Source organism: Neofelis nebulosa, chromosome 9 (assembly GCF_028018385.1).
Source record: "Neofelis nebulosa isolate mNeoNeb1 chromosome 9, mNeoNeb1.pri, whole genome shotgun sequence".
NCBI classification, from domain to species: Eukaryota; Metazoa; Chordata; class Mammalia; order Carnivora; family Felidae; genus Neofelis; species Neofelis nebulosa.
Window position 1 is genome coordinate 23,776,864 of NC_080790.1, and position 26,843 is coordinate 23,803,706.

At 42.2% G+C, this 26,843-nt stretch overlaps 1 protein-coding gene across 1 annotated transcript in view; it reads right to left on the reverse strand.

The window, feature by feature from the left end:
- Positions 1-26,843, reverse strand: part of ALK (ALK receptor tyrosine kinase) — a 679,865-nt gene that overhangs the window by 168,995 nt on the left and 484,027 nt on the right. The window contains exon 5 of the mRNA XM_058682930.1: positions 18,034-18,161. Coding sequence (XP_058538913.1) covers positions 18,034-18,161 — 128 coding nt within the window. The remainder of the gene's footprint in view (positions 1-18,033; positions 18,162-26,843) is intronic.

Genomic DNA, 26,843 nt, shown 5'->3' on the forward strand with positions numbered 1-26,843 from the left:
AAGAAGTCATGGGTAGAAAATGTCTTAAGGCTAGTTAGTGCCAAGTAAGTGGTTTAAATGATGATGCCATAAAAAGTGCTCATGGATGCCACTGGGGGATGAAATGAGCATTGTGATGGTCTTTGATGAGTAAATGGGATGGGGACAGATGGAATGACCATTCCTGGCCTGTCAGGAGGACAGGTTGTTGATCTGGTGGGCTGGAGTATGGGATTTAGTCAGAGGACAAAATCGAGAGGGGTATACAGGAAGGTTGAGGCCAGAGAAAGAAAGCTTCAATGTCTTTGAACTTTACAAGTGATAGTGATCTTGGCCAGGAAAAAGATGTCAGAGGTGCTTTCAAAAAAATGCATCTGGCTGTCACAGAACACAGGTGGGGTTTTGCCTTAGGTCATGATCTTTTGCCAGGAGAGAATATAATGTAAACCAAAGAGATTCACATATAGTTTGTGGGGCTCTGAGCCTGACTCAGGACTGCAGTCTATACTTAGAAAGACTGGGTGTTTGCTGGAACATCTTAGAACTTTAAGATATTTTGTCTTCTTTATGTCCCATCAAAATTGTTATGGAAACTCTTTCCATGAAGTCATTAAAAAGGGGCTCCCTCTGATGACTGTTTAGCTGGAGGCACAGTTGGACAACTGGAGTTGGGGTGTGGTAATACAATATTATCATGATTATGATAATTATGATTCAAAATATGATAGTCATCTGAAGTTTCTTTTTTCTGAACTTTGTAGACCCACTCCCTCTACTTTCCATTCAGAGTTGCTCTCACTCTCTCCTGGCACTGCCTTGACTTAGGGAAGGAAAATATAGATTTTCAACAGTAAGATCTGAATTTTTTTAGAGTGAAATGGATCTCGGAGTCAAAGAGACTGAGTCTTGAGTATCTGGAACCAAGAATCAATAGGCCTCCAAACACGCCTATTAGTAAAAAACACAGAGTGAGGCAGAATGGAAAAGGGTGTGGAAGAGACCCCTTAGATTGGAAACAAAGAGAAAATTAGAAAGGGTGAACACTCAAGTGGTTCTGTTAGGGCAACAAGGTCTGTGCATTTCCTATACTTGATGGGACTTATCTTGGCAGGGGCATGGGAAGGAGATAAAGACCAGAATGTTTGAAAGGACTTGTAATCAAGAAGGCACTTGAGCCTTGGGTTAGCTCTAGGCTGCTTCAGTAGAGTCAGGAGAGTGGAGGGGGGCAACTGGGAGGTAGTGGGTAGAAAGGGCTCAGACCCAGAGCAGCATGGGAGAGCATCAAAAGTCTCAGTGTCTCCCCGAGAAGGGCCCAGAGGTGGCTGAGAGATTGTGGGTAGACCTGTGGAGGTCTTATGGATGGAGCTGGGGTGATGTAGGTGGATCATATGACCTGCAAACAGGGACTTCTTCAGTGATACTTATGGGGCTGACCCTATGACTGAAGACAAACAGGAGTGAATCTCTCAGGGGAGGCCAGAATAGATGGCTCTTTCATCACTAGATGGCACAGAAGACTTCCTATTTTTACTTGCTCTCCAGAGCAATGGGAAGGAAAATGGAAAAGGGGAGAATTCAGAACCATCTGATTATCTATCCAAGAGAAATTTAAAATTTTCCCATTCAGAGTTTACTTTAACTCTTGACTCTAGATTAAGCTGTTTGCCATCAGTGGAAATGAGGGGTTCTCCTAAGAGCCAAGTCAGGTTTCATTTTTGCATATGGACTGTAAAGTTTACATCCTCTTTATGATGTTTAAAATCCTTTTCAATGGGCTGATTCTCTTATATGAAAACTGTTCTGGCCTTTCTGCCCTACTATAGCTTTCTTAAGCATGCCCTTTTCCTGGTTGAGCATGGGCTGGTCCTCTCTCTGAAAATACAAGCTGAGATACATGGTTCCAGTATGCTTATCATTTACTTAATACTTTATTGGGATGCCATGTATTCTATTTATTTCAATTAAGAACATTAAGAACACTGACTGAACATCTGATCTGTGCCAGGCTCTATGCTAGATGGTGAGGATCTGGGACAGGGCCCCCATGGAGTGTAGAACAGAAATGCATAGGTGTTAAAGTCACTTTCTAACCTTTCCAAGGCTGAGAAATAGCAGGGAGAGGTTGAAGGAAAAATAGAATAAGAGGTAAAAAATCACAGCTTGGCCATTTGATAATTATAGAACCTTAATTTCTTTGGGCCTCAGTCTGCTAATCTGTAAAATTAGGGAGAAAAGAAAAAAATTTTTCTTTAGGCCTTTTCCAGATGCTAAATTAAATGAAAACTGTGATTTTTAAAAATGCGGAATTGTATAGTTAACAGAAGTCCCAGAAGGCAATACAGTTGATAGAATATAGCAAATACAAGTTCATCTGCTGTTCGATTCTATTGTAACATCTTCAAAGTAGTGGCCAAGTCCTAACTCAAGCAAATCACATGGGGGTAAGTATATCACTGATCACTAATTTGGGTCATCTGGCAATGTTCAGGACCTATGTAAGGAGTTTCCAGATGGTGTGTACTGGAGGTTCTACTCTTGCAATTATTATTATTAATATTAATAATTATTATTTTGGCAGGGGAGAATCTGGAAGTTAAGCTTATGCTACTGGGTGTGTTTATCTTTGCCTATACTTACAAAATAGAATGCCCACCTGAAATGGTTAAGTGGATAACTGAAACCATCTGCAATATTGACATATTTGCCTTGTTTACAATTTCTTGCTGCTGATGTCAGTTTTCCATTCTGCTTTGCATTCATAGACACTTTCTCACAGTGCTCCCTCTTGACTCATTTATTCATTCACTCATTCAAAACTCTACAAAAATTCATGGAGCCCCTATCGTGCCAGGCTTTAAGCCAAGCCCTAGGGATGCAGATTTGAGGTGGAAAATTGCACAACTTAGCAGGGGTGGGGGGGGAATAACGGACGCAAAAGTCAAACAGGCCATAGTACTTGGATGATCCACCCAAGTCATATGAAGCCTTCCTGGAATTCTGTGGATTGAACACTGGGCTACCCCTTATACCACACTTAATGAGGTTGTCTGTGGCTGGAACCAAGGGTTGGGGTAAGGGTATGGTGGGAGGAGTTCTCCATCTGACAAAAGACACCATCACATGGTGACTGTGACTCCTCTTCTATTTTTTATGTCTGAAAAGCAACAACCAATGATGAGAAATAGTGGAGCCTCATATAGTAGCTTCTATATGAAGTTGCACTATATAATATAATAGCATGGAAATGCAAATATGATTTTTAAAACTCCCAAGGAGTTTGGGTTATTTAATAAATCCTCCAGCCTTGGTTCTGGAAGCATAGAGTCCAGTTACTAGGTAGTGGAGAAACGGAAGCCCAGTTTACACACGGGGACAGATTTCAGGTCAGTTGGTAGGAAGATCCCACTTTCCTTAATCAATGCAAGCTCTGAACCTCCTAGTTTCCACAGGAGGTGAGAGGTGAACTTTATGGTGGGTGGAGTGGCCAGACCTCATAGTCTTTTCTACCTCTCTCTTTTATTCCCATCCTTCCTCCCTCTTTTTCTGAGATTTGTTATTTCCTTGGAGAATCCAATGGATCACAACTGTGATGTTTAAACCCTTTAAAACCCTGGTCAAGGCCTAGATAAAACTCTTAGAGTACAACCAAAGTAAGCTGGAATGTTCAACATGACTTGCTAAAGACTGGAAAAAAACAAGGGGGAAAAAATCTCCCATGAGATTTAAGCTCCCATGCCATGAGCTTAGACTCTGCTTTGCTGACCCTGAAGAGAAAAGAAATGAGTTTTCCCAAGACTCTCCTTCCTAGCTTCTAGTGTCTTCTCTGTAGTGACTGCAAGCTCAGTTCCCATTACCCAAGAGCTCACTCCAATTTAATTTCTTGACCCCTAGAAGAAAATGCTGGACCCTCTTATCTACCTAAGTCTTGCCTTTGCCATGTGATTGACACTAGGAAGTCCTCACTCTCAATTAAAGACGGTGGTCTTGGGGCACCTGGGTGGCGCAGTCGGTTAAGCGTCCGACTTCAGCCAGGTCACGATCTCGCGGTCCGTGAGTTCGAGCCCCGCGTCAGGCTCTGGGCTGATGGCTCGGAGCCTGGAGCCTGTTTCCGATTCTGTGTCTCCCTCTCTCTCTGCCCCTCCCCCGTTCATGCTCTGTCTCTCTCTGTCCCAAAAATAAATTAAAAACGTTGAAAAAAAAATTAAAAAAAAAAAAAAAAAGACGGTGGTCTTGACCCTGAGGTCTTCTTCAGGATCACCATGTCCAAATGCCTCACAAAACCTCCTCACTGTTCATGTACAACACTGTTCCTGTGTGCAACATGTGTACGCATGTGAAGTGAGGTCTTCTAACCAGAAAATGATGGGTACATGAAGGGAAAGGAGGCAAAACTGGGGAATGGAAAAAAGGAGGAGAGGAGAAAACCTATTCTTAGAATACAGAAGAGAAAGAGAGGAAGACTTCATATGTGCACACCCCAGATCTGGCCCCTGAGCAGCCAATCTGGCCATTTCAGTTGTTGTCCATCTGTCTGGAGTAAAAGCAGAACAGGCTTTGCTGATTACTGAGGTGCCCCAGCAATCAGATGGCCAACTCCATGGCCCAGGTTTTTCCCCCTCACGAAAAGAGAGGAAGAAAGTTGAGAACTGAAAGTGAAGTCACAGGTAAGCAAAAAGACAAAGGCATCCAGAGTCTGGGAGAGACAGAGGGAAGGAAGGCTGAGGGTGAGGAGATGTAGGCTGTCCGCAGGATACCAAAACAAACACCACGACGGGTAATGATCTGTCTGCCTTCCTGTATTGATTATCACACAGAGTAAACAAACGCTGTGGCTCTGAATCGAGTAGTTGCTTTGGCATTACAAATAGCCATGGGAAAAAAATGGGGAGAAAAGAATGGGGGAAGGGCCATGCCAGGGGAAGAATGGCAGAGAACAGATAGATCTTCTTTTTTTTTTTTTTTTTTTAAATTTTTTTTTCAACGTTTTTTATTTATTTTTGGGACAGAGAGAGACAGAGCATGAACGGGGGAGGGGCAGAGAAAGAGGGAGACACAGAATCGGAAACAGGCTCCAGGCTCCGAGCCATCAGCCCAGAGCCTGACGCGGGGCTCGAACTCACGGACCGCGAGATCGTGACCTGGCTGAAGTCGGACGCTTAACCGACTGCGCCACCCAGGCGCCCCAGATCTTCTAACATTAGTATGCATGCACACCCAGTGGCTATGTGGGAGAGTATGGGAAACGCAACAAGCAAGGGCTTGTGTTTGCACACTGACAAGAAAGATACCAATCCTGAGATGGTAAGAGAAATAGGGAACAACTTTCCTTGTAATTTTCTGCTTTCTATTTTAATCCATATAATGTAATTCTGGGAATTTCTCACCTCAGCCTTACCTACTCATAAGCCTAAGTCCACAGGACAGAGGCTTTGGGCTACTCACAGGCTCTCTTTGATCTCTGGGGAGTGGAGTGCAGGGAGCTTGTCCACACCTAGCGCTCCTGGAGACCAAAGTGACCCTGTGCAGTGGTCTGTTCTGCTGCTATCCCCAGCTGTGTTCTCCTTCACCTGTGTTCCTGAACCGTAAACCTACAGACAGGCTACCTCCTGACCCTAGACATGAGTTGCCTGTCTCTGTAGCACAGGGAAGCTAATCGGCACCAATGTTTTAATTATATTTACATTTCACAAGTGATTGAAAGGATCAGCTTATAAAAGCAAAAGAAAGTTGAGGCATTCAACCTCTCTGGGCCTTTTAAGACAACAGAGTTATTATGTCCATGTGAATTTCCAGGAAGAAGCTTCTAATTAAAGCTTATTGCTTCTCATCTGCCATTGGCCGGCAATGTGGCTCATCCTTCCTGTTCATTAGAGCAGAGGGTTGTAGCCTCACAGAGCCTGTGCCCACCTTCCGGCCCACTCCCCCAGTGAGCTCAGGAGGATCCCAGTGCTGCCATGATGGTCCCATCACTCCCACTGTGTATGACTTGGGAACCAGACAGGATATTGCACCTGTGTTGTTGAAGGAAATGATAAGACCCTGGTCTATCAGTTGCGTGAATGATTAATAAGTGGTAATTAGTCAATGTTGTTAAGCATTTTATAGACACAAAATGCTGGCTAAGAGCTAAATAAAAAAGCAAGAGCAGCAAAAGCCAAAAGACTTTACATCCACCCAAATGCTGCTCATGGAATTCCAGAATGTTAGAGCTGAGGGAAGGAGGGATCAGAGAGACCATTTGCCTTGTGACTTGCAGACTGAATTGTGGGGCCTCTGGGCACCTACTAAGCAACTGTTTCCCTGTGCTTCTTCTCCAAACAAATCACAACAAAAAAGGCAAACTAAGGTTCTACACTCGCAGCATAATCTGAAGACAGAGAATGCCAAAACTTCAAAATAACTGTGAGTAAAAACAGAAAAAACACACCACATCCTTGTGCTCTGCCCTGGAAGACTTGGCCATTTGGTTCCCATAGTCCCTGCTGTGAGGAGCTCTGTCCAGGGGTCTGGGCAGAGAGGAAGTAAAATGTCTCCTAGCTCTTCAGATGGAGAGTTAGTAACCCTTTCTGTATCTCCCTTCAAAACAAAGCCAATTCTGCAATCCATTCTGTCTTTGGGGAAATTTAATAAGCTTTAGGTCAATACACAGGGGACTTTTAAATCTAATATTTGGTTAGTTTGGCCCTGATTTGGTACATAAATTTTAGGAACTGAGTCCTTCTCTGACTGATTTGGTAGGTTAGGGCCCCCCTGCTGGTCTCTGGTGTCACCTTGGGATTTGGCCTGCCATCACACCCACCAATGGCTTGCAACTGAAAGAATACCTTTGATTTGGTCCAGCTTTCCAGGCTGCCATACTTCCTTGTTTTAACTCCTGTCCCTCTGTCCCCTTAGAGTTGTGCTTCACCAACATCCCCTTTGATGTACCCCCCATGGCAGACAAGGGTGATGTCACCTCCCAGAATCTGGGGGATCACTTCCAGCAGAAAAGGTCTTAAACCTCATGTTTTATCTTAAGATTTGTGTGTAATTTGCATTGAAGCCCAGTATATAGCCATGTTGGTTTAAATATAAAAATATCCCTCTGTTCCAACATTTTGGTAAAATGTACCATGTTAATTCTGTGGGTTTGCATGTGCCCAGAGCGCCACTATATATCCTCAAGGTACAAGGGTCCAAATGTGAGAAACACCTGCCCCTTTATCCCAACCCACTTGTTAGATCCTGGCCCCTCCCTATTTTCTCACAGCCAAATGCCTTTAGCCACTTCCTATGTGGATGGGGCTTGGGAGATAGGGCAGTGAGCCTGACCTCAGACCCGTGAGACAGGGCACTGAGAGTGGAGCCATCCCATTCTTCCTCCAGGGGATGTCCTTAGACTTCACCAAGCCCTTGAAGTTGAACAATTCACTGTTGGTCCAGTTTATCTTGATGACTCATATCAATTATTTGTACCATGCTTAATTAAGAATTGTCAAGGCCACTGGATCCACATTACTGTTTGGACTTAGGGAGGGGAGAACTAACCCTGTTTGATTTCCTGCTAGGTTGCAGGCACTGTGTCATGTAAGGTATACACACTATCATATTTAATCCCCACACGAATTAAGTCCTCACATGGAGTAGGTGCCAATGTCTTCATTTTACACATTAATTATCTAGCACTGCAGGATGTAGCGGACACACAGCACCCAAACAACTCAGCTAGGATTCAAGTCCACGTTTTCTTATCCAAATCCTATCTTCTTTCCACTGTTCATGATGCAACGTCCCTTGCTTTTCTCTCTGTTGCATCTTATGCCCATTTCCCTCCTTATGGCCTCTATCAAAGAATGAAAGAAACAGAGAGGAGGTGAGGTCAGAATGTACGAATTCTGCTGTCAGCTGTTTCTGGAAGATGGAGAGGATGTGGGAGAGGTGGTGGATTGAAACCAATGTCTAAACTGACATTTCTCTTATCTCTGGAATTTATTTATTTGGGTTCGCCTCACAGGCACAGATAGAGACCTGGAGGGGGAGCATAGCTTCACCAAGCCCCTCATTCATCACCAGCAGGAGCGTCGGTCTCATTAATAACTGGGGCTTAATCCTCCACATTCAAAGAGACTCCCATTACCCAAAACAATAATTTTTTTAATTACCCAGGCAGAATGGCAATCGCATATTGAATACTAAGGATGATTTAAAACTAATAAATACTTTTGGAAATTCCTTGAACATTTTAATGAATTAAAAGTTATGAAATATTTATAAGGAGTAACAACGCCATTTAGTACCATTAATAAAATAAATACATTAGTCAGAGAATGAAATTCATTACTATTTTACTACTAGACATTTATGTCAATGACTGAATATTGCTCCAAATTACTTGTAAAATAGACCAATTATTTTAGTGTGATTAATCTTTTCAATTATTTCTTTTATGTAGTTGTAATTTGAAAGTAATTTTCTTCTGGGAGGACAATGACCTCAGCGCACTGGTTCCTTATTTATTTATATTTAAAAATCTTTTGTCTTGGCCTCCATTTCCGGGTGATTTCCAATGGTCAAATATTTAAAAGAGTTGATCGAGCAATCATTGTTCCTATGTACTTTGTGGGGCATTTTTAATTGGGTTTATTAGTGGTTATGAATAAGCCATTCCAATGTAAGGAAGTTTCTGCCAACAGCAGCTGTACATCCATAGGGAAAGGAGGGGCAAGCAAAATGCTTTCCTGGTTCCACCAGCTGGGGGCCTGGCTGATTTAGATCCTATTCTCAGAAGTATGATAAGCGCACATCACAGGATGTTTGGGTCTTCCTTGGCCACTAAGGATCCCCACAGGATGAAACAGTCTCACTCCTTTGCAGGGCACATTGGATTCTGGGCACCCAGTCACAAAGGGAAAAAAAAATGACATTATCAGAGAGAAAAGCATAGATTGTGGGCGGGAAGAGAAGCAACAGCCTTCAAAATCAGAAAATAGATCTGGGCTTTCCAAGTTTCTGCTGGCAGCGGGGGTGAACTTGCCCTTGGCCCAATGGCTCAGACAAGGTGCAGGTGTAAAGGGAAAGGTGGGCCTGAGCCTGCAAACATATCCTGGGATACTTGTGATGAATTATCCCATCCTGGTTCCAGAATGAGGACATTCATCTCAGTCAGGGGTGAGGAAGGGGGGAAGGCAATGGTACATTTATTGTGCCAAGCACCGTGCCAGGGGCTGGATGCATAATATCAGTTTTTCATTTCTCAACAAACCTATAATTATGTAACATTAGTCCCATTTACTGTTGAGAAAACCAAAACTCAAAGAGTTTTTTTTTTTAATGTTTATTTACGAAGGAGAGCGAGAGCATGAGAGAGCATGAGTGGAGGAGGGGCAGAGAGAGAGAGAGAGAGAGAGAGAGAGAGAGAGAGTGGGGGAGGGGCAGAGAGCGAGAGAGAGAGAGACAGACAGACAGACAGAATCTGAAGCAGGCTTCAGGCTCTGAGTTGTCAGCACAGAGCCCGACGTGGGGTTCGAACTCACAAACTGCGAGATCCTGACCTGAGCTGAAGTTGGACGCTCAACCGACTGAGCCACCCAGGAGCCCCCAAAACTCAAAGATTTTTAAAAACTCTTCTGAGCTCAGAAGGGTTGTAAGTGATAGACCTGGAGTGCCACACTCATTCTGTCTGTTTCCAAAGCCTGTAATCCTCGTCCTCCATTGTAACCAGAAAAGCTTTATTCAGTGCTTACTATGAGCGAAGCACTGTTAGTTGCTAATTGGGGTACAGAGATTAAAAAGAAAAAGACACAGTCTTTGATTCTAGGAATTTAGCATCTATTGAGCAAGATACATAAATAACTCTGGAAAGAAGTAGACTGTTCTAAAAAGGAAATATATGGAGACATAATTCTGAGCTGAGACTTCGTGGAGAAGATAGCATTGGAGCTGAAGTTTTAAAGAAGGTGTAGGGCTTGAGGAGACAGATATTGGGGATGGGAGGGGGAGGGGACTCTAAAGGGGGCACTGCTGGAACAAAAGGTTGAGGTGCGAGGTGTTTGGGGAAATGTGAGAGAGATCTCAGTGGCTACAGGAAATCACAATTTTTTTTTTTTTTTATTTTTTTTATTATTTTTTTTTTTTAAATTTTTTTTTTTTTCAACATTTTTAATTTATTTTTGGGACAGAGAGAGACAGAGCATGAACGGGGGAGGGGCAGAGAGAGAGGGAGACACAGAATCAGAAACAGGCTCCAGGCTCCGAGCCATCAGCCCAGAGCCTGACGCGGGGCTCGAACTCACGGACCGCGAGATCGTGACCTGGCTGAAGTCGGACGCTTAACCGACTGCGCCACCCAGGCGCCCCCAGGAAATCACAATTTTAATGCTTATCTTTTAAACAGTACAATCCACAGGTAAGTTATGAGTGGGAAATTTTAGAAATAGGCAGTTCATAAGGAGAATGTTTTGTAAGTGGGCCTCACCCTTCACGTGGAGGGCACAGGGAGAACCAAGGGACATGGCTGTGGCTGCTATTTCTCCTTGGCTTTCACTTCCAAGCATTACAACCACCACTGCACAGTTGACTCAGGCCCTTGAAGTGACTAAGCTGGGTGATAGCCACCTTGGTGTCAGTGTCAGTTTGGCAGTTCGGTGGCTCTCAACACCTGCTTGGCATTTGGTTATTGTTAGCATCACATAATTTTGCGGGAGGCATCAGAAGAGCGAATTTGCTTCTGTGACTAGTACTTTCTCCATAAGAAACGGAGCATCAGTGAGGGAGCACCTTTGTTTTTATAGGCTTCAGGCAGGTGAGTTGCAGAGAGGTCAGGTAGCTCAGGGCATCATCATCCATAATGTGTCCCCACGGCCATCTTCTCATTTGACCCTCACGGTTAACGTCAGTTTTGGGACAACCACTGGCATATTTTTATTCCTATTTTAAATAAAAAACACCATCGGTGTGCCAATTCTGATAGAGACCTTTAATATCCCTTCTGATCTGAAGAGTTGGCTCGACTGTGGCAAATAAGAGGTGGAAAGGGGACTTTGATCCTCTGATTGCTGGTTCAGTGCTCATTTTGTGGTACTTCTGAGCAAGACATATGGGAACCAGTGTAGAGGAAGAGACCTGTACAAATGGAGCATTTATTCAATACCTCTGGTGCGAATTAAATGTAAGTCAGGGATGCCCTTGGGGGAGCAGTTTTGTGCAAAGCAGAATGGGCATTTTAAGGCCCCACACCAAAACTCAGTCCTAAGACAGAAGCAAGTTTCTATCAGTATCACGGAGCATTCAGTCTAGTATGTGCTCAGTAAATGTCGAAGGAACGGGCAAGTCTGTGGACGGAATGATTGATGATTCTGCTACATAGAGCTTTCTGCTGGCAGCCTGAGGACAGCACCACAGTAATCACCATTTTACAAGCACGGACTGAGGATCCTGCTGGGGTGTTGCTTGCTGTTGGAACAGAAAATGTCCCATTTGGGCCAGGCTGCCAGGAGCCCATGAGGTTATCCCTCATTTTACCCAGCTGGATTTTGGAGCCTACTCCAGAGATTGATTGGTTCCACACGGCTGGCCAAGATTAGAATCCATTTGCTCAGCTTCTTTCATTTCCTCTTGTCCCCTCTTGGCCTAAGGAGAGCATTCTTGCCTGGCCATCGTTGTCTTTGGTGGAGTAGGAGGAGAGAGAGGGAACAACATTGGGACATGCCACACATTTTTGTTTTTTACTGGAAACATTCATACTAGCTCCATACTTAGCATCTCAAAGCCAGGACTCAGTGAGACAAGAACTTGCCTTGTGTAAATGGGCCATAGCCCAAAGTATAGCAGCCTTGTCCTTAGTCTTAATTGTTTAAGGAAGGTACAATTAATGTTAAAAACTTTTGGCGATCACGTTTTATGTAAGCACAGAATCATAAGATCAAAAACCTGGAATTAATAGGAGAGTTGAAAATAAGAATGCCCAGTGGTTCTCAAAATGTATTTTATGAACACCCATGGAGGTGGTGGGGGAGTGGGTGTCAAGGGCTGTGGAGGAGGTAGGTTCCAACCATCACTTTTCCTAGAGAAGCTTTGCTTGTGTACTTTTATATAATGGATGTATATATAAAACTTTAGTTAAATTAAGTGTTCAGTCTCTAAAAAATCTTTGAAGACCATAGATCCAGTTTAAATGCCATCATTTTAGGTCCAGAGAGGTTAAGATACCTGTGCATCCCCAATTCTTTAGGAACATGTGTTTTAAGGTATCCATGGTGGTGGGACTGCTTTTGACACTGGATTCCTGCCCCTTCCTGCACTACAGAAGTGAGTGAAATAACCCTTCATTGGTCACATGAGGATTATGACATCCTCTCTGCCGGGCACATCAGAGAAATTACTGTGTCTGAAAGTGTCTCAGTAGGGTAAGGAACCAAGAGTGCTTCTGGCTGAGAAATCTGTTAGTGAGCTGAATGTGGTTCTGACCCAGGAAACCTCATATATGATTCTTGTAGGTTCATGAAAGAGAACAAGAACCACGGGGACTGGTGGTAAAATGTATTTAGGCTCACACAGGTGCCATCTGCAGCTCCTTGATGTTCATGGACGGGGTGTCCACTGTTGGCCAGTGGGCAGTGGTACACCTAAACCACCTCTGGCCAACCTAGGCAGGGAAAGGGAAGTTCTAAATTAGATTCTTAGAAAAACTGAGAGCTTGAGAACCATGAGGTGAAGGTAGAAATCACATTGGGGTGGCCAATAATTTAGTGTATCAAAATTCAAGGTAAATCTTTGGGTGGTTTGTTTATTCAATTTCCACTGGTGAGGGAGTCAGAATAGATGCTTTCTGGGGTGATTTCCAGGAAGTAGCAGCAACACACAGCAGCTAAGAGCATGGATACTGGAGTAGACGAGCTCTGTTCCAGTATCAGCTGTGAGACTTGGGGCAAATTACTTAAGTCTCTGTGCCTCAATTTCCTCATCGATACAGTGGAAATGCTGATAATGATAATGCATACCTCATAGTATTATTGTGAGGCTTAAATGAGTTAATATATGCAAAGAATTTAGAATGGAGCCTGGCACATAGAAGGTGTGAGATGGGTGTTTGCAATTATATTCTTTTTTTTAAATGAAATTTATTGTCAAATTGGTTTCCATACAACACCCAGTGCTCATCCCAACAGGTACTCTCCTCAATGCCCATCACCCGTTTTCCCCTCACCCCACCCCCCATGAACCTTCAGTTTGTTCTCAGTATTTAAGAGTCTCTTATAGTTTGCCTCCTTCCCTCTCTGTAACTCCCCCCCCCCCCACCCCATTCTCCTCTCCCCTGGTCTTCTGTTGAGATTCTCAGGATCCCCATATGAGTGAAAACATACAGTATCTGTCTTTCTCTGCCTGACTTATTTCACTTTGCATAACACTCTCCAGTTCCATCCACGTTGCTACAAATGGCCAGATTTCATTCTTTCTCATTGCCCAGTAGTATTCCATTGTATATATAAACTACATCTTCTTTATCCATTCATCAGTTGATGGACATTTAGGCTCTTTCCATAATTTGGCTATTGCTGAAAGTGCTGCTATAAACATTGGGGTATATTCTTATGAGCTGCACAGTGTTTTTACAAATCATTTTCAGGAAGCTAGTCCTGCCCCTTTCTGACGTGTTTTTCTGTAGACTCCTCTGAACACGTGGAGTCCTGATGAGTGTCCTGCACAATTCTATTGCTTTGGCTTGTCTGCTGAAGAAAAGTCTTTGTGAATGGGTGAAGGGTTCCTGGAAGCCCAAGCATGGGTGTCTCTGGAGGCTGATATCTCTCCCATCATTGACGAATTTATCAACTATTTTTCTTTTAACACCAGGAAAAAAACCTCTTCTAACAAATTTACATTCACTGCTACCTTCTTTTGGAAATAATAGGCTAATAGCCCAAAGCTATAAAAGCAGGAGCAGCATTTATCAATGATTAACTAACAATCAGTCAACAAATATTTACGTAGTGTTTTCTATGTGTTTAGCACTGTGTTACATGCCCCCTGGAGAAATAAAAGAAATATAAGACAAGATCCCAAACCTCAAGTTAGGGTCCCAAAATAACTAACTTGGAAAGAATTATAAAATAGATGCTAAATTTAGATGTAATAGCAAAGCCTTCTGAGAAAGATTTTTGTATCTATGAATGATGTTCTGGAGGGTTTGGGCCCTAAACTGGATCCTAAATGATGAGTCCGCATTCAAAATGGAAGACCTGGGACCAAGGTGGCCATTCCTGGTATAGTAGACAGAAAACCAGTCTGACTAGAGGGCAGGAGGTGTGGAAAACAGAGGGCATAACGTTGGACAGGTCCTGAGGCCAGATTGTAAAGAAGCTTGGAAGTCAGGCCGAGACACTCAGGCTTTCCAGGCAGGACTAAACAATGGTGAAAGTACTGAGGCTGGAGTCGAGATGGCTCTGATGTCACTCCCAGCTCTATCACCAACCAGCTGGGTGATCCCCAGCCCATCACTTTCCTGGACCCAGGAATGAGTAAGGTGGCCCAGTCTAGCCCCCTCATATTTCTGATGTGTGAGGCAATAAGAAGTTACTGAGATGTCATGAAAGTGCCACAAAGAAAGGGAATTTTGGGCAGATTGGTGTGGCAATATGTTAGGGATGGGTAACGGCATCAGCCAGACTAACTGGCTACTGCCAAAGCCCAGGGATGTGTAACAAAGGCCCAGATAAGGTACGTTGTTGTGGAAATGAAGTCATAAGGGTAAATTCAAGAGACAACAACAGTAGCATCTAGATAGCAACAGATAGGATGTAAGGCAGCCATGAGTCTAAAGCCCAGGGCGTGGCCATTTGGATACAGGGAGAAGAGGATGAGTCAAAGATAATTCTAAATCTTCTGGTAATAAATAAAACCTCTTTCCCTACACAGTCCACAAAGGTGCTAGAATGTGGTGGACAGAAACACTGGCTTGGTGGTCAGACTGACTTGGGATTGAGTTTGGCTCTATCTTTCCCTAATTGAATGACCTGGGCAAGTTTTGAGACTTCTGTGAGCTTCAGTTTCCCCATTTGTAAAATAAGATAATAGAACCTGCTTTATAGCACTAGTGTAAAGTTCACATGAGACAACACATGTGAAAGGATCAGCACTTCCCTTCGTGCATGGTAAGTGCTCTGTTGATGTTAACTTTTATTGCTTATTAACTGAGCACCTATTAAGTGTTACACACTGTGATAGCTGTCAGGATTAAGAGAGGAAAGAGGTATGGACTCAGCCCTTGACATCCACAAATAAGTACAATCTCCTATATGGGGAAAATTGTCCCAACATCCCCTGTAAGGCTTCTCCATACTAACTAAAATGGCACCTCTCCTCATGTAGGCCAAGGAAGAGCTGTAGAGTTCTACAGATGTTTCTCCTTTAATATTCTGTCTGTGCCTCATCAGGAGGGGACCAAGTTACTATCAGAAAATAGACCAGGCATCCTGTAGACCTATCTATAACCCTGGCTAACATGTCACCAGCCCTGTTCACTCTGTCGAAGACAATACTACTCTCCCTATTTCCTTCCTTTCATGACCTAAACCAAAGCAATGACATAAGAAAACACAGACATTTGTCTATATCAAATAGGCTTTGAGCATACCTCAGAAACAACTCCTTCCATTTATAAACATGAATGTAGTTTTAGGATGCTTCTTATGTCTGCAACTTGTCCATACCAACTGATGTGCACCTGAGTTGTTCTACCATGGGAGGGAAAATTATAAGTTCCCAGGAAGCACAGGAATTACTTTGTTTTTCTCTGTTCTGTGCTTTACACATCCATACTTATCCCTTCATACCCCTTGGTGGCCACAGGAGTTCAAGTCAGAGAAGGGGTGCAGAGAACATCTGCCTCTCCATGGAGCATCTGTTCTTATACATGGAGCCTCTGAAGGAAGGTAGCTGGGACATGAGAACCTTCCTAGGTCTCTTGGCCAATCTACCTGCTCTAGGGAATTAGAAGCAGACTTCTTTCCTCCCTCCTGTAAGAAAGTGACCTGTCAGAAGACATACTTTTTGGATCAAGAGAGGTCAACTCTCTTGGTTTCATAAGGGTAGAGAAGCAGACAAGAAACAGGTCTTTTAAACCCTGAAACAAACTCACTGCAAATGCAACATAAGATATAGAGGAAGAATTTTTTAGGTTAAATGGAGTCATAGGGGTAAGGGAGGAAAAATCTGTTTGAGATCCTTGACTCAGACGTACAAAGAATTTTTGCAACATTATTTGGGCTGGGCCAGATATCTGGAGTTTTTTGCCTCCTGTTTCCTTCTTTTCACATTACTCAAATGAGATTAGGCCAATTCTGGGAACTGATACCTTCTCCCTGTCACATTCCTATTAACTGGCTCCATTTCAACAGATGGTCTTTTTTGGACAGTACATAGACATTGACATCTGTGAGGATTGATGGTGTCCAGAGACATTCACAAATCCCCAAGTTTGTGAATGTGGAAACATTTGTACAAGCTCTGGTTTTCTCCCAAACCACATGTTTCTTATACATTGCTTCACATCGCAGGTTAACCACCTTTTCAACTTGAACTGAAGTTCAATCTATCACATTATGATGATTTTTCTTTTTCTCACACATAAACCAGTTTTCATTAAAGGAAAAAGAAAACCATTTTGTGAAAGTTCTTACAAGACCAGCAATGAATGAAGAGCCCTAACAGCATAAGAAACTGGCTGGTCAGTAGTCTCTTAAGGGAGTTCCCTTTGTACATACACCACCTCTAAGAGGCCCGTGATTTAAAGCTGAGCTTTTCTGCATGCAACAGATTGCTGGGTGTTATGGGCCTTCATGGTTGTTTATGAACAGTCTAAATTGAGAATTTAGGTCTGGGAATGCTACAGACTTCATTCCTCTCCATACTTCATTCTTGGGCCTCTTAGACCACAGATTCCATGGCACACCTGACACCTTCCTTCCCAGTGAACCTCTGGTCAGAGGCAGGCACAGCAGAATAGCAGTAATGAAAGCAACTTCTTCCTGAAGATTGTAGGATTCAATCCCATCTCCTATACCTTCTACATGAGGGAAACAATAAAGGATGTTGATAATTATGATGCTAGGTCTTCTAAACAATCAAGGAAAGATCAACCTCATGTTATCTATTGATGATTCATTTCTTCCTGCTTACTAATCAGACTTGAAGCAATATCTAATGAAAGATACATATGAGATATGATTTGAAAATAAAAGTAGAAGGTCAAAAACTCTGTAGAGGGAGGGGAAATAAGTTTATCAAAAACACATACAGCTGTAATTACTGGGATTAAGTACTACATTGAGTTCAGAGTTTCCTGGCAACAAAGGCAAAAGGAAAAAAAACCAACAAAGCATTCTTTAGGAGAGAGATGCTTTTTCTTGGTAATAAATCTTGAGTAAATACACAATGTGGGACTTACACAAAAGGAATTCAACGATCGAGTGGACCATACCTTCATGTTATTTACAAAATAAGCAAAAGATTTCATATAAAACCATTTCCCAAGTTTCCCCTAAATAAGTGCAGAAATCAAGTCATTAAAAATAATTATTCATGCAATTTGCCTCAGGAAAAAAAAGAAGAAAATAATAACCACTATCAAGTTGGTAGGGTGAGGAGTAGGTAGAGATACAGGTGAAATAAAAATGGCAGCATGTTGATAACAATTGAAACTGGGTTGAGGGTATATGGGGGTCATTGTACTATTCTATTTATTTGTACACATTTGAAACTTTCCACAGTAAAAAACAAAACAAAACAAAACAATGTAGCTGAAAGCATTTGGCAGCCAGGGAAGTTAAGCTGATATGTTCTCTAACAAAGACTATTCTGTTTGACGAAGTTTCAAGGTAAGCAGATATAATGTCATACTCAGTCTTTGAAAATCCATCAGCTGGGGAATGGAGTACTTGGTAATATTCAGAACCAGCTCCAAGGCACCATAGACTTCACTGTATAAACAAGCACATTCCCAGCTAATCATGGTGGCAGGCTATCAAGACACTTAAGACAGCACGCTACCAAGGAGTAGAGGGGAAAGCCAGATTCACATACCTTCACTGCAGTTCTTCAGGGCAAAGAAGTCCACTGCAGACAAGCTTCGGTTTCCACTAGAGATGTATTCCAGGGCCACTCGGAATGGGTTCTCTGGTCGCCCAATTCTTCCCTGAAGCACTGTCCAACTGGTTGCATTGGAAAACAGAGGGGAAGAACATAGAGAAACAGTGGTGAGAAGCAGGCCTAACCTGCACAGAGCTCCTGCACTTGCAATGATCTCAGGGCCCACGCTCTTTGTGGGCACCAACAGATGCGACCCCAGGGGCTCTGAGAACCATGACTCAGACGTCAACACACACATTTGTTTCCTTCTTGTCCACCAACTCAGAGACCCACTTCTCAAAGCCACTGGGGCCAGTGGCCACTGGTGTTCCTTTTGTCATATTCTTTCAGGCAAATGCAGACCTTTGGGCTATATTAGCAGGTTAGTCTTACAGGAAAAGAATATATGTTCTTAAGAAAACCTGTCAGCAGAGTGAAGGTTTATTGGTGTATTCATAATTATCTCTGGGAAGAATGTTTTTCAGATTTTTTTCTGATTTCAAAGTCTCAGAACCCTTGAGTTTGCTATATGGTTGCTTAAGGGAAGCTAGCAAGGGCTATTTATTTACTGCAGGAAAATTAAAGTGCACCGAAGCATGTACTTTGGGGTAAAAGGCACCTAAGATTGGCGTGAACTCTACAAAAAAGGTGCAAACAGAAGAAGATAGAAGTAGGTCGAATGGTGAGCTCTGCAGCCATCTCTGTTCAAGGACACAGACACCGCTGGAGAACAGAGAATAAGCTGAATGAACATTTTTTACACCTCACTCATGCTATTAACCTCTTGGAATAGCCTCCTGTCACTGATTGGAACATCAAATTTACTTCCCACCATTGATTCCGTTTTTTTTTTTTAAATACGTATAGTTATGTTGACAATTTTCAATAGTGGGTGGAAATTACCTGGACTATTCCATATTTTTTTCCATTTAAAAAACAGTTTTATTGAAGTATATTTGACATACAGTAAATTACATATTCTTTTAAATTCCTTTAAAAACAGTTTTATTGAAGTATATTTAATATACAAATTGCATGCCCTAAAATGTATAGTTTAGTGAATTAAAGTGTATGAATTAATGAGTTTTGACATATGTATATACCCATGAACTCCTCACAATGTTTCATATTGTCCTACCATTATGTAAGACCATAGGTAGGTTGCAAAGTACAAGTGCAAAGGAATTTAGAGAAAGATTAGCTTTCTGCTAAAAAATTTTTTTTAAAGCACCCCTTCTCCCGCAAGTCAAAGCAATGCTCACAGTAAAAAACATGAAAGGGGCTCCTGGGTGGCTCAGTTGGTTAAGTCCCTGACTCTTGATTTTGGCTCAGGTCATGATCTCACAGTTTGTAAAGTCAAGCCCCACATCAGGCTTTGCGCTGGCAGTGAGGAGCTTGCTGGGGATTCTCTCTCTCCCTCTCTCTCTCTCTCTCTCTCCTTTCTGCCTCTCCCTTGCTCTCTCTCTCTCTCTGTCTCAAAATAAAAAGAAATTTAAAAAAATCCACCCATTCAGGAAAGGTAACAAAGGAAAGTAAAAGTCACCCAGAACCTCATTATCCAGAGATAATTGTTGTCAACACTTCTGTAACCTTTTAGCTACGCTTTTATATAAACAAGACTATCTTGCTGTATGTAAATGAAGAATCACTGAATTCAACTCTTGACACCAATATTGCACTGTATGTTAACTAACCAGAATTTAAGTAAAAATTTAAAAAGAAAAAGAATAAGGGGCGCCTGGGTGGCTCAGTCGATTGAGCATCCAACTTCAGCTCAGGTCATGATCTCACGGTTCGTGGGTTCGAGCCCTGCACTGGGCTCTGTGCTGACAGCTCAGAGCCTGGAGCCTGCTTCAGAGTCTGTGTCTCCTTCTCTCTCTGACCCTCCCCTGCTCACATTCTGTCTCTGTCTCTCTCTCAAAAATAAATAAACATTAAAAGATTTTTAAAAAAATAAAAGGAAAAGAATAAACAAGACCATCCTACATGTGCTCTCTGTGACTGGACTTTGCCATTCAATGGTATGTCAGGAGACAATAAATATAGACTGCATGATTAGTTCAATGACTGCATATTTAATGATTTGTGCATTGCTTCTGAGTTTTCCTTTTCATTATCATGCTGAGGTTAACCCCGTGTGCTTCTGTAAAACTGCCTTAAGACAAATTCTTAGAACCCGAGTCAAAGTGTGTGTACATTGAAAACTCTGAGCATATTGTCAGTCCTCCAACAGTGAGTCAGAAAGCCCGTTTCTCCAACTGCTTGTTAACACTGGATCCTGTCAAATCTTTTCTGTCTTTGCTACCTTTTGGTGATGAAGTCATTGCCTAAGGCAATCAGTGGTCTTTCAGTGGGGTGCTCTTGGATGGCAGTTTTGAGTCTCCAGTCCCGCCATGTTGCTGGGCATACAGCAGGAATGTGCTGAGTGAAGAAGGTAGCTTTGTTCTCAAACTATGCTCTTCTGTAGTTAATTCAGATCACTGGAGCCAATGCCTCAGCCATTTAATACAAGTGTATTAAGTTTCCCCACAATAGATGCTGTAGAAGGGATTATTGCTGTTGTAAAGTTTGTTCCCTTTTACTGTACCCAGCAGGATTTCTATCCAAAATAAAACCAGTGCAATTGAATAAGGTAAAGGAGGCCTTTCGGTTTAAATGTGGAGCTGTCAAAGAAAGAAATATCTGAAAAGAAAATGTAAACATGGGGTTCTTAAGAAAAAAACAAACAAGACAAAGAGAGCAGAATTTTTCTTGTTCTTCTAAAAAAGAAAGAACCTTATTTTTTGAGGAAAGATGGTGGAGAAATGCATGACTATTCACATTCTGCCAAAATCATAGCTCTCTGCTGCGAGGAATGATGGATTTTAATCCAGGTACACTGTGGCCCTTGACAATGATTTCCATTTCTATATTGGCACTAGCCCTCTGGATAAATGTGTCAAGAGTTTTAGGAATTAGTTTCTGAGTTACTGATGCAATAACTTTTGTCTGAAATTCTCTGGCCTCCCATAGTTTACTGCTGCAGCTTTAATAACTTTCAGGGCAGTTGCCAAACATGTATTTTATAACCAGGGAAGTTGGGATAAGAAAAGGGCAAGTTTGTACCTAGGGTCAGCTTTGTTTAAGAGACAGTGGAAACCCCAGGAAAAGCAAATGCAAGCTCTCTTTTCTGTCTGCCTCCGTTTTCTCTGCTTATATCCCAGCAGTCATGAAACTCCCTTATTGGGGTTCTATTTTCCTCTTTGGCTGTGGCAACTCTACTTGGGCTTGCAGGAGGGAAGGTTATGTTCTGACCTAGATCCTCCTAGAGACAAATGTGCAGCTGTGTCCATGTGTTGGGGATTTGTGGCTATCTTAGTACTGGCGCTTCAATCAATCAACTTGACAGTGTGGGGAGTCCATCTGGATTCTGGGAAGCCAGAAAGACTGTATGGTCAGCCTGTCACCATCCATTATCTTCCAGTTGTCTCTCCAGAGCTCTCCACTTCCAGTTTTGGCTCTGCCCCTCATGTTTCTGATGACTTTGAACAAGGCACTTTACTCTGAATGCCTGAAATTTTGCACGTTTTCTGATCAATGTATTCTCAACCAGAGAAAGTATCTCCAATTTTGTGTAAATTTGCTGAGAAAAAAAACCTGACCACACATTTTTGTCGAGTGGCTATATTATACTGAATGAATTACAATCCATCAAAAAAAAAAAAAAAAAAAAAAAGGAAGCAGAGTTGGTTTGTGAATATCAAGGTCCATTTCTGACCCAGAGACTGGAAACCCCAGGAAAAAAAGAGGCCATTCAGTGGGAGCTGAATCCTGGATTCTGGTTTTGGATTTGCATGGGCTGGGGCAAGTTCCTGTACCTCCTTGGGTTTTAGTTTTTCTGTTAGCAGAATGCAAGGATTGGATCAAAAGTTCTCCAAGGTCCATTATTGATCTAATGCTTATACTTCTCTAGCAATTTGCAGGAGTCCTAGTGACAAAACACTTTATGAAAACCCTGAAGGCTGCAATACACAAATAATATTCTACAGAAGGTGGAAGAAGTGATTAGGCAAAGAATTACAGATTTATATCTGCAAAGAGACTAAGTTCCATCTCCTCAGAGAAATGGAAAGACTTGCCCAAGGTCACATTTTTGGTTACTGCAAACCTAAGATTAAAATCAAGTATATTATTGCTCCCAGACTGCAAGAACAGGAGTCAGTGTAAACTATGGATCAGCCTGTATATTCATTTGCCATTTCATATCACTGGTGTCCCAAAAGTAGGAAAGGAGGTGTCTCCTTTGAATTATTAGAAGAATCACCAGTCTGGGTTTTAAGGGTAAACAGGCCAGCCAGACAATAAAATACATTGTCAGAAAATGCACACACAAAACAAAAAACCCTAAGAAGCTCTCGCATGGAAACAAGAATCTCCAAAGCTCCCACCACTCCTTACTAGAAGAGTCTGTACTTGTTTAAAGGAAACTGTCAGCACGTCTGATGTGAGGCAGCTGCTGACAAGATTGAAGGGTTGGCAGCCATGACTCAAGAGGATGAAGACACACAGAGTTATTTTAAGTCCAGAATGAAGGGGCACTTTTTGATAGCCTGTGAGGACTACGGATGGCAGCTGACAAGACAGAGGAATGTGTATTAGTTTGCTACTGTATGATATTCTAATAGGTATGATGTTGACATAGGGCTGGCTCACAAAAGCAAGCCCTCAAACTACATGTTATTTACTGGAATGCCTTTCTGAGATGTTTTAGCCGTTGCAGTATCGCAAGGGCCAGAGTCAGCTCTCAGCTCCACCATCAGCTTAGCTAAGGGACCTTAGGCAAGTAATTTAACTTCTCTGATATTCAGTTTCCTTATTTTTAAGACGGAAATCATGCCTACCTCACCAGATTGTTGTGAGGATTTGTCAGAAGGATGTATGTGAAGGAACATCCTTTGGGGGCTCTCAATAGTGGGAGCTTTTATTATAGAAGACCACAGCTTTCTTCATGGAATGGTACTGGTCCATGAAACTATTAGCATCTCAACTCGTTTATGAGATTCAAGGGGGAAAGGAATGTAGATAAAAGAATGGGAGAAAAGCATTTGCAATTTATCAATAGCAGACATCTTATTTGTTTAAACCAGAAAGAATTCTTCATTTTTAAATGGATTCTTCATGTGTTAAGCACAGCCCAAAGAAATCACGTTGAAATACCCAGACGACAAAATATAGTAGTGACTCTGATGGGAGGTCAGCACTGTATTTAGAGCTCTCCAAAGAGCTCTCATCTCACTTTAGAGTAAAAGCCTCTCATTTACCTTTGTATCTTCCTGTAGCATGTGGAAAGATGCCTTGTGTTTAGAACTTGGTTAGAATTTGTTGAATTGAGTTCCATTTCTCAGGTATTTACCAGTGCACTCTTGTACACTAAATAAAGTATTAAATGCTCTGGGGAGCCTAAGGGTTTAGGATTTAGCTTTGCACTCAAGGAACTTACAGACTAGTGAGAAAGAGTAAAAGTAAACACCAAAATATATAGTTAATGGCAGTATAGAAAAGCTAAGTGAGTGGCATAGGCATCATGTACTATTAAAGCTTAGAGGGCAAAGTGATGTCTCAGGTTGTGTGATCAAGGTGAGACTTGAGGGTGGGTTGTGCAGAGGGGGCAGGCAATGCAGAGATATTTGTGTGAACACATGAGCAAAGGCAATATAGACTGTGTATTCTGAGAACAGGAGGTCCAGGCTGGTTGAAGTCAATGTTTTTCATTTGTCATTACAGGAGGGAGGTCCCTTGTGTCTTAGACACCCCTTCTTAAAGCTAGGGTCATTTGTCATTCATTCATCATTGTGTACCCATACTCAGTATTTGTTGAATGAGAGAACAAATGCATGAACACATTTCTGTTAAATCAGACAAGGTTCTGACATTCTTGGATAAAATTTACATTGTAGTGGAGCTGAGGTTATCTAAAAGTTCACATCATTTTATTATCATTAGCTATTATCCATTCAGGTAATAATGATACCTTTCCTATTAGGAAAAACCTAAGGACTGGGAAAGTTTGGAGGTTGAGGGATGTTTACAGGTTGGTTCATCACATAGCTCTTGACTCTCCATTTGCCTACAAGTCTGTTCTTTAATGGAGCAGGGCCACGGGAAGCAACCATCAAACTACCTCTTGTCCAAGTACCTAGAACCCAAGGAAGGAATCAGAGAATTGTAGTAATCGAGACATGAAGTGATCTGAGTGTTCAACCAGGAGAGGTCCCATCTGATGCGTGAATGTCCTCTACAGGGCAGGTCAACCTTGAACCCAGTCAATATGGATATTAACAAGAGTAACAATAAGAGTTAACATTATGGAAGGCCTATGGTATACACTACTTCCAGCTGAGTTTTAAACACAGGTTAATGTGACTCCACAGTTTTTAGGAATACCATCTTAAACTGCTCTTTTAAGCTTCTTAAGGTTAAAAACTGTCTTCTTGAGGCTTTCTTCCAACTTCTGGCCCTGGTGAACATGGCTGCAGGCCAGAAGATAAAGGATGTAGTCATCCACGTATTCTGTAGTGGTCACAAGGGCAAAGTCATTTAGACTGTGACGAGGCCCTTTGCCAAGACAGCCAAACTCATGGGTTAAGCGGAGGATGATGAAAACCACATATATTAGCCAACGAATGTGTCCCTTTCTGGTAGAGCTCAGTCACACGACTATTATTGTTAGCATAACATGGCCAAGGCTCTGGCCCTGCTGTTGACAGTCCTTTGCATGTCTCTTTGCTAAGACTCTTTCTTGACAAGTGTCCAGACATGGGTGTGAAGGTGTGAAGATTTGTTAGAAACAAGAAACTAAGCCTATGGGAGTTCGTTTAGATCAATACAGAAACAAACAAACAAATAAACAAACAAAAAAAGCCAATTGCCCTTCTCCCCTTAATCTTATCCTAAAGGAAAAAACACACATAACTTTAAACTTTTTCTTAAAATATACCTTATAGTAATTCTGCGGCAAATATAAACCATTCAGCACTATTTTTATCGTTTCCATTAAATCAGCCTGCATTTAAAGCATTTTATGGGAGATAGCGGGGGAAAAATGCCAGATCAATGTAAATTTTAGTGTGAAGTCCTTTGTTGCTTGTTAATTTTCTGTAATAATAATAATAACATGTATGTGTATGAGGTTTTTTTTTAATCCAGGTACCCTTGGATACTCTTCCTTGTTCCCTTGCCCTTTACAATTTCCCAAAAGTTAGACAGATGTGCTCTGGAAAGGATTAGATCAGAAATGAGACTATGAGGTTTCAGGTTGATTCTGGATATGGCTCCCACTGGTCCACGTTGGCAAAAAGTTCCCTGGAGGATGAGTGGCATCTGGTTCTCCCGGAACAAAGGGTGCGCTTGCTGTGGCCATAGATGGATTTAGCTGAGACTTTAGCATTGGTAGCTAGAAAGCAGTTTTGGTTTACATCAGACATGATGTATAGGTGGCAGGGATCTGGAAGTTTGCACCTGGCTTTAGTAGGGTCCAAGAAAATGTTCCCAAACTATGTTTCTTCAAATTTTTCTCTCATGCTTTTGAGCAAAGAAAAAGTGAACGGGCACTTTAGCTCTCTTTAACTTCTTCTGATTTTCCTCCTTTCTGTCCTCCCTCCCTTCCTTCCTTCCATCCATCCCTCCCTTCCCTTCTTCCCCTTTTCCTTCCTTCAAGGGAACATATTAAGACCACAAACTCTGAGCCAGATTTCTGGTTTTATAGTCCAAAGTCTGTCTCTTTTTGGCTGTGACCTTCAGTCAGCCACCTAACCTAACCTGTCTCTGCCTGAGTTCTGTCATTAAGAAGTGGGGATAGGGGCGCCTGGGTGGCGCAGTCGGTTAAGCATCCGACTTCAGCCAGGTCACGATCTCGCAGTCCGTGAGTTCGAGCCCCGCGTCGGGCTCTGGGCTGATGGCTCAGAGCCTGGAGCCTGCTTCCGATTCTGTGTCTCCCTCTCTCTCTGCCCCTCCCCCGTTCGTGCTCTGTCTCTCTCGGTCCCAAAAATAAATAAAAAATGTTGAAAAAAAAAAAAAGAAGTGGGGATAATAATAGAATCTTACAAGGGTGTTGTGAAGACTGTGTGAGGTAAGACATGTAGGGCACTTAGCTAACACTCAATAAGCCTTAGGTGATACTGCTCTTATTATGTTAGTGTTTCTTTTCTCTCCTAAATCTAGTGTGGCAGATGACCTTTCAAGGAGCAACATTAGAAGAAGGTGGAATAGGAAACTGACCATATGGTAGGATTTTGGGAATCTGGGGGCAACTTCCCACCCCAGAATACCAAGATTCATAAGGCCCCTTTCATTTCCTCCTGTGGAGATGAAGAGACAAAATATACAAATGCAGGTATCCCAGGGAACATTGTGCCAAGCACTTTATTGGTCTGTGTGCATGTTTATTTATGTTCTGCCTCTTTCCAGAAGGGATTTAAGGCAGAACATAAATAAAGCTATTTTACTTTATCTCGTTTAATATTCACAATAAACACATGAGACAGATATTATCACCCCCATTTTATAAGCAAGAAAATTGAGGCTCAGAGAGGCTTACACAACTTGCCCATGTAGTAAATGATAAGAGGTGATATGAACCTGACACTCTTTATCTCAAAACTGCTGCACTTTCTACAACATTGCACATAGGTTTACATTTATGCTAAATGCAAATGATTAGTTTTTTAGAAGAGCTTTTTGGTGGGTTGAGAGTGGTTAGTATTTGAAGAACAGCAGTGTGCAGAAAA